Below are 9,145 nucleotides of genomic sequence, written 5' to 3'. Positions count from 1 at the left end.
GTCGAAAATAGCCCTACTCAACAGAATGTTTTTTTTTTGACAGATCGATAGTTGTTTACCGACACTAAAAAAAACTTTCAAAAAAATTCTAATTTCAGATCTTTAATGTAATTTTTTTTTATTTTCAGTCATAGAAAATACCTCAATAAAAAGTTTGAATACATTGTTGAACGCAGTAGGTGTTTCTCGAAGAACGTTTTCTGTATTGCAATTACCTCTTTACAGCATTTTATTTTCAGTGCAATTTTTTTGAATGGACCACAGTTTTGTTTAATTTTAAATACTCGATCAAAAATAACTGCTCAACCGTCAACTTCCCGCATGGAACTCCCACTGTTGGGTGGATTTTCTCTATGTTTTCTAACGAAAATCAATTTTCTTTCAAATACACTGAGAAATAATCCAAAGTCCAAGAATAGGGTATCTGTTAATAATTTTCATATATATATTTTTGTTTGTTTTTTTTTTCGAACATTCCACGGTACATATCTTTGATTTCGTTCTCGGGTTTATTTCCTACTACGGTTCTTTATTAACGTTGGCTGCATTTGCCGCCCTTCTTGCTCGCGAAGGAATAAACTAAAACACATTACACTGTGTTCACATTCGTAGGTCACTTCAATATGGATCCTTCCCAGCGGTGTCAATCGGTTCCGGCCTGATTTGGTTTTTGTTTTTGTTGTTGTTTTCTTGGTTAGGGGGTTAGTATGTACTATTTGGTTTTTTACGGTATTTTGCTGCTGTGAGGAATTATCTGACGATTAATCGAACTGTGAATTAGTAGGTACTACTATTTGTTTTAAATGTGATCCTTTTCTACTACATAGCTCATCGCAGATCAGCTACTTTGGGTCCAGTTTACCTATCGAGATTATTAGCATTTGTGTGATGGATTGCTTCAACTGTATCTGTGTGTGTTTACGAACTTGAGTCAAGTATGCTTTTGTATGAGTAAAGTGAATAACCAGCCTGCGCAGCTTTGGTTTTGGTCCAAATCCGAAATAGAGACTGGCTTCGTCTGTGCAGCCTAGCCCACTGCTGCGGGCTGGTTATTCCGAGTTATTATTATTTCATGGAAGAAAATGAATTACAATGTACACCATTAACAGTAACTCTGGGGGGAGGAATGGGAGATTGTTATCGAAGCTACCGAATTTGTAAAAGGGATAACGACACGCGCAACAAAAAAACGAGCGCTTTGTCGCATTTGTATGTGTGTGTTGCAGAAGAATAAAAGCATTTGGGCCCCGTGTTGCTCTCCCGGGTTCTAACAAATTCCTCTGCTCTCTAACATGCAATCAACGAAAACAACACTTCGTTCGGTCAATTCAGTGACGGTGTCCGGGAGTCGTTCCAGTTGACTTCGATGTTGGGCCACTTGGTCTGCAGGCAGGTCAGCATCGGATCCGATGGATTGCACATACGCACATCACTTTCCAGCAGGATCGCGTGCCCTTTGCTGTACCGCACCCGATTCTCGCAGTTGGAGTTGGGAATGCCGTTGTAGTGCAGCAGATCGAACGTATCCGGTATTGATTTCTTCTCCGTTGGGAAGAATTCGTACATAAATTCGTTCAGCAGAATGATGCCGAGACTTTCGGGGTCCAGTTTTTTGCGCATTAGATCCACACTGAAAGATGTAAATTGGAACAGTTTAATTTGGGGGAGGGAAGTTGCTCGTTCACAAATTCAAGCCGAGAATGTGCTTTCATACTCACTATTCCGGTTCGCTAACCAGGTCCAGAGCGCATAGCACATCCTGCAGCAGTGGACTGGGAATAAAGTTGCTGCCTTCGGTGTCGAACTGTCGGAACACCCGCCGAGCTACCTCACTCGGTGTTTCCGGCGAAACTAATCTTTTCTCGTTACTAAAAAGCACCGTCAAATGCGTTTCAGATCCCATCACCCAGACTGGACTCTTTGGATTTTTGTAGAAGAATCCAACGGTACAGTATTGCATCTGTTCCATCAGAGTAATGAAGCCAATATCCGACTGTTGCGTGATGCCTTTAAGCTCTGAGAAAATCGTTTATTAGAGTCTACAGTCTCGGATGCTAGTAGGAGAGAACTTACTCAAACCTCCGACGTCCTGCTCGTTGTCCCAGACGTACGGAACAGCACGTCCGGTTAGCATTAGATTGATCAAAGCTTGACTACCGTAACCGTAGGTACCGTGTATCAGGGGTTCAGAAGTATCCGACACTTCACCCAGAACGTTATCGAGACCCTGGAACCAACAAAAAAAAAACAATAAATTATGCACAAACCACGAACGAAACAAAAATAAAAACTGTTACCTTGGTCAACAGAACCGTATACAACAGCAATAGAACACCGCACTCGTCGGCCAACACCTGAAAGTGTCCAGCGTAATACTTCTCCACGTCGTCGATCCGTTCCAGTTCGGTAACGGTTAGCCTCTCGTGAAACGCTTCCGGAGTCCACGGTTCGGTGGTAATCGCCCTGCCAGCTTCTGCCGTATCCGGCGAAGCGGCAGCCGTATTCCGATTTACCAAATCGGACGCCACCATCACTTCCACTCCTTCTTCGATGCCTTCGTCGTTCGGGGGAAGCGTGTCTAGCGCATCGACCATCTCCGCATCGCCATCCATTTCCGGCTCCGGACAAACAGTGCTGCCAACGTGCGGTGAATGTTGGCGTGGCTTCAGACTGACAACTCGATACTTACTCAATTTACACTTGGTCAGTATTTGACAGATTGCTTGAATGAGTAATGCTTTGCATTTATCCGTCGTTAACTGAAACGAATGCAACAGTATGAATGGAAGTGTAATTCAGATAATAGGGTAAAACTGAAAAAAAAATCTATTCCCATTCGACACCCACTTCCAAGAATATGAGCTTAGCGTTGTGTTTTGATGACATCACATAGCTCTTTCTGGAATTGAAAGAACAAGAATATTTGTTGCCTAGAAAACTATCCCTCAGCATAAACTTCTAATTTCGTCCACATGGTTGGTAAAAATAGCTAACAAAAAAAAACCATCCACCTACATACCAAAACTCCACACTTACATCATTAAAACTATGCCCAGGTGTTTCCATCAGCAGAATCTTCAGTAGGTACGCCTGCACCGGGGCGATTACGCAGCACGGTCCCCCGTCGCGCTGCACCAGGGCGGACGGTTCACTCTCGCTGAACTCGAACCCCTGGGACCAGCGACGGAAAACTTCCTGCCGAATGGAGGAACCCCACAGCAGCTGGCAAATTTCGCGCAGATCCTGCACGCCCTGCTGCTGACCAGATGTTCCGGCCGATTCGCTCGACTGGGCCACCGGTTCGGGCTGTTCGTTCGCGGACTGACCCGGCAACGAGTGTTCACCCATGGTGGTGGCGTTTCCCTCGCGGATGGCCTTCGAAATCCAATCCCTTAGATAGCCAAACGTCAGAGCGACGCAGAGGCAGAGGATGAAAAATCCTTCGCACAGTAACCCCAACACTGCTGCGGATAAACACTGGCCTTTCACGATCGAAAAAAAAAGGTGGCTCGTAAGCTATCACACTGCTTTTTATAGTTCTCCAATCAAACAAACCAAGAACGGTTCCGATTTTTCATCCAAATTTATGCTGCCAGAAAACGATTTTTTTTTACAGCAGCCAACTTTGCTTGGTATAGGTAAAATTCGATTTTTAGTCAGATTTCGCGTCGCACCACGATGCACTACTTGATTTACCCGTTTTGTTGACTGCCTTATCGGGTACTATAATATTTCGACTTAAGTTGAAGCCCACAAATTTACAAAATGAAAATAATTTTTTTCTCTCCAAAAATGTCCCCTTGTGTACGCGATGACGATGACAGCAGATCTGTGAAATGTCAGACGTCCTTTCGAAAGTAAACATGCATCTTTTGTGACGTAATCGTTAGTCGGCAGAAGGGTAGCCAGAACAATTTTTGCCTAGATACTTTACCAAAAATTCTAACTCACAGTAAAAAATCTTGTGATATTACATTGGAAAGTAAACTACACATAGGCAAATTGAGTAGTGAAAATCATAAGGCAAATCTTATGATGCATAAAAAATCACCAAAATCACAATTTCATAAGATTTATATGAAAAAAAAACCTTTATGCAATATTACCAGTGCGGTAAAATTTCATTTTCAATCGAATAATATAAGATGAAAATAAAATTTATGGCCGCTGACCATCCGCTGAGCGTATCCCTACTAATTCGTTTGACTTTTGCTGCCATTTTCAAGTGAAGCTCCCAGAATTCAACTTCAGTTGAATAATCGTACCTAGTCATTTGAAGTTTTGCTTGCTCAGTTTCAAGTGCCAAGTAGTATAGCTCTCTTGGTAGTGTCTTCTCTCTTGGTAATAAGCAGATTCGAACGAATAGAATTATAAATGGAGTACAGTATTAAAAATGAAAACTGAAGGAGGAAACAATTAATTTATGTGTATTCTGTGATTGATATTTCAGCTATCTGGTTTGTCTTTCATCTATTATCTTGAACCAATTCGAATGTTTACATGAACCTCATCTGAAGGCCGCTCTCACACTATTGAAAGAGATATTTTGTTACTTCAAGAGATCAACTGACGGTAATTAAACTGAGCCTCGATTGAAGAGAAACGAGTGATGAACTGAATGCTGCCCGGTCGGGCCGTCAGCAAACATTGTGTGTGTCAGAGAGTGAAGTTTACTGCACTGGAGAGATCGTCAATGTGTTCCACATGCAGCTTCAATTGAATTGAATGAAGTTTTACTGCACTGTCTATCACTATTATAGTTTTCATACGAACAACTTATGAATTCCACAGTATATGAGAGATGTTATGTTTGTCGTAGAAATTTGGCACAATGTTCCTAAAAATGTCGTATGAATTTCTTAAGACTTTTTATTGAATTCCAATTTTCATGACTTCATAATGCGGTGTTATGATTCGCATACAATATTCTTGTGGCTAAAAATCATACGAAATCATTATGAAATCCCATATATTTTTTGCCTGAGTGTAGGTTTGAAATCTAACTCAGACAAATAAACTCATTTAATTCGAAATAATCTCACCAAATTCCGCTCAATCCCTTTAAACTTTCATCAGACTATGTCAGCTTAGAGAGAAATCGAACTTCAGTTCAGCTAGCCACCGCATGTCATCACATTGAAAATATCATGTCAATTGTACACTCAGGCAAAAAATATATGGAATTTCATAATGATTTCGTATGATTTTTAGCCACAAGAATATTGTATGAGAATCATAAAGGCTTTCCCAGAAAGTATGGACGCAACCAAAAACCGCTGCCATTTCGTAATGGTTAAGAATCTGTCAATTTTTATGGCTGCATCCTGTTGTTTACACTCTTCTCTAACCACTTGTGCAGTTGTTTATTCGTTTTCATTAGTTTGTTTCGAAATGCGTGGACTTTCAGCAGAACAACGTCGAAAAAATGTGTTCAAATGGTGCACAGAACGCGGATTGTCACTGAGAAAGATAGCAAAAATGGAAGGAGTAAGTGAAAAAGCCTTGCGAAATGCAATCAGGAAGTTCGGTGAGGATAACACCTTTGAGGATAAACCGAAAACGGGTCAAAAAAAAAGGTCCTGCTAACCCTCAGTTGGATAAACGTATACTGAAGGCGTTCGAGCAAAAGAAGAAGGTTTCAGTTCGGGATGTGGCCAAAAAAGTGGGCACTTCGAAGTCAAATGTTCTTCGTGCTAAAGAACGTTTGAATCTTCGAACCTATAAGAAGCAGAAAGAATCAAACGTAGTTCGAAACAAGAAGCATCGATCAGGCCGAAGGTTCGAAAGCTGTACAATACGATTCTTGCTGGAAATTTCAACTGCATAATCATGGACGACGAAACCTACGTGAAACTCGATTACAAATCCTTTCCGGGACCACAATATGATACGGTGCGAGAACGGCAAGTGTTAAACCAGTCCGAGACATCGATTGAAGTCGAAAAATTTGGTAAGTAAGCTATGGTCTGGCAAGCAACTTGTAACTGCGGTAAGATTTCGAAACCCTCCATCACCACTGCTTCAATGAACAGCGAAATATACATCAAGGAATGTTTACAAAAACGACTTCTACTCATGATTCGAAGCCACAAGGATCCTGTTGTCTTCTGGCCAGATCTTGCTTCTTGCCACTACTCGAAATCAATGGTAGAATGGTATACTATCAAAACTGTCACTTTCGTCCCAAAAGACATGAATCCACCAAATTTCCTACAACTTCGACCAATTGAGGAATTTTGGGCATTAACGAAGGCACATCTTAGGAAACATGTCTCGGCAGCCGAAACCATTCAAAAGTTCGAAAAAGATTGGAAAAAGTGTCAAAACTTATCGCCAAGAAGTCTGTACGGAATTTTATGAGGAACGTTTGCAAGAAGGTGCGCCAGCTAGTCTACAATGGTTAAGTAGCAAATGTTGAGAATAATATTCTGTTCTTGTTGTCTAATATTTTCAGTATATCGAATAAAATTTGAATATCTAACACTTGTGAATTATTTACAGCGAAATCAAAGTGCGTCCATACTTTCTGGTACAGTCCTTAACACCGCATTATGAAATTCATATGACATTTTTAGGAACATTGTGCCAAATTTCTACGACAAACATAACTTCTCTCATACACTGTGGAATTCATAAGTTGTTCGCATGAAAACTATAATAGTGATAGATGAGATGTATATTGAATAGATGTATATTTTTGATATAAATCTTATGAAATTGTGATTTTTATGCATCATAAGATTTGCTTTATAATTTTCACTACTCAATTTGCCTAAGTGTATGGATGCGCAGTGCTGCTTTTTTGGCGCGCACGAATTTGACATTTCTCTCACTTACTTTTATGTACGAAATTCGATGCGGACTCGCCATGTTCGCAAAAAAGTATGTCTATCAAGCAATTGTCAACCAATTTTTTAAATATTCCGCTTGAAAATAAATCTGTTTATTTTTTGACATGATAACGTCTGACTGTATAAGGGGCGCCTTTTCAAAATTCGTCTTGAACTTTTGAGAACTTGAAAGTACAATTCAAGTTCCGCGTAAACTTTCTCGCTGCCTCAGGGAACACGTGATAATTTTTGATAGTTCGTAGTACAGAACAAGTTCCGAGTGAACTTTCTCACTGAAAAAAAGTACGTGTGGTACTCTTAGGGTGAAGCCAGAGAGAAAGTGACAAGCAACATGAAGCGAAACTTGATAGATAGCACAGAGTCGCACGTCAGAGCTCCGTCCACTCAAATTCAGCAGAAAAATGACAAGTATGCCAGAGCGAACTCGATGCGTTGCGAAGCGACTACTGACCGATCACATCACACTCACTCTGACATACTTGTCATTTTTCTGCTGAACTTGAATGGGCGGAGCTCTGCCGCGTGACTCCGTGCGATCTGTCAAGTTTCGCATCGCTTCGCTTCTCGTCGCGTGTCCCTTTCTCTCTGGCTTCACCCAGACCCAGTCAGCTTGGAGCGAAATCAATCTTCAGTTCAGCTACACTATCGCACGGCATCACATTCAACATATCATGTCGATTGTATGGGTGCGCAGTGCTGCTATTTCGGCGCGCATGAATTTGACATTTCTCTCTCCTACTTCTATGTACGAGATTAGATGTGGACTCGCATGAGGCAGCATTCTCGCAAAAAATAATGTTGCCAATGATTTGATCGGGAAATGTGAGAGCTGGATATCTTGCTAAGATGATGTCTTTGCTTCACCCTTAATCATTGCCCGGGTTGGCGGTTCAATGCATAGGACGCTGGTCTCACAAGCCAGTTGTCATACGTTCGAGCTCCGACCTGGAAGGATTCTCAGTGTCAATAGGGTCGTAGTACTAGTCATGCAATGATCCTGTACGCTATGAATCGACTGCGAAGTCTGTTGAAACAGAAAGTCCAAGTTCCACGAAAGTAATGCAATGCCTAGACTTTTCTTTGTGGTATTTTTAGCTACTTTAAAGTACAGAACAAGTGTGAACTTGCTCGTTGCATATAATTTGAACAATGCACCTTAGAAGTTCGTAAACTGCTTAACCCTTAATTGCATGATTTTTCAAAAACAGCCGAATTTTTTTTTTCCTATAGTTTAAGTGGTCCAGAACACGGGAAAAATACAAAAAAAAATCCACGACAAAATTATCCCTTCAGGAGTGAAAAAACAGACTTTCCCATATATGGGACATTGTTTATTAAACTTAAAGTTATTTCATAAGTATAGAGTGCTCCTGGATTTTTTTGAAAATCGCAGAAATCAGCTGTGTACAAAATTCTCGTGTTGTGTCAGGTAGATGCCGCTAACTTCTTTCGATATGAAGGGAATTCTATGATTTTTTTTGATGAGTTGAGTATGCGTCCCAAATATGGAACATCATGCAATCGATAAAAAATATACATTACAACGCTTTGTAGAACTTTTTGTAGTGTGTCCCATATTTGGGACTCAATACAATTAAGGGTTAAACCAAATCAGTTCCTTTTATTTGAACTTTTGCTTAGTTGAGTTATCACGCATGTGTGCCTTTTTCGCACTCAAACGACGGTTTTAAGGTAGGTCATATCAGCCCCGATGTTTAAAAAGAGTTGGTTTTAAGTGTACTTATACTCGCACATTTACATGAAATTAACAGCTTAGAACTGTAATTCATAAAGACATACTTCCAAAAATGGGTGATCGTTGACGAATAGAAGCATGATCATTTTCCTAATCAGACATGCCAAAAAAAGTTATGATAATGATGTAACAATATTTCATTAATTTCCGTTGATATCGAGAAGAATAATGCGAATTCTGGACATTTCTGTATTCTGACATGTATGTTCATGTTCACCAGATACTTTTTCACTGTTTTGCCGGCTCCACCGACCTCCCTACATATCGAACATTGTGCCCACTTTTCCCTCGATCTTGCTCTTCAACTTCCTTTGGAGCTTCTTGTCACTCTGGGTCGTCGGCCGTCCGTTGCATGACGTTCCATATTTGTCCGGTCTTTCTTCTTATTGTTTTTTAATAGTGTCAAGATGATGTAGATGCCGGAACGGCCACAATGTGCCGCACACTTCTTAACGGAGTTGCTTCACTGTTTTTGCCATCACGGTTAGAATTCGACTGATAGAGCTGTCAAATTTTGTCTGCTGACTCATGGGTTGCT

General features: G+C 40.7%; 1 protein-coding gene across 1 annotated transcript; it reads right to left on the bottom strand.

The window, feature by feature from the left end:
- Positions 1-416: 416 nt before the first annotated feature.
- LOC131425566 (ubiquitin carboxyl-terminal hydrolase MINDY-3 homolog) lies at positions 417-3,818 on the bottom strand. Its single transcript, XM_058587548.1, has 5 exons — positions 3,037-3,818; positions 2,298-2,759; positions 2,074-2,227; positions 1,719-2,016; positions 417-1,630 (listed from the first exon to the last, which is right to left on the bottom strand). The coding sequence occupies exons 1-5, from the start codon at positions 3,346-3,348 to the stop codon at positions 1,324-1,326; spliced, it is 1,533 nt and encodes a 510-aa protein (XP_058443531.1). The 5' UTR covers positions 3,349-3,818; the 3' UTR covers positions 417-1,323.
- Positions 3,819-9,145: the final 5,327 nt, after the last annotated feature.

The sequence above is a fragment of the Malaya genurostris genome, chromosome 1 (assembly GCF_030247185.1).
Source record: "Malaya genurostris strain Urasoe2022 chromosome 1, Malgen_1.1, whole genome shotgun sequence".
Classification (NCBI taxonomy): domain Eukaryota; kingdom Metazoa; phylum Arthropoda; class Insecta; order Diptera; family Culicidae; genus Malaya; species Malaya genurostris.
Note: the sequence above shows the minus strand (reverse complement) of the source record. Positions and strands in the feature narration are given on the sequence as shown.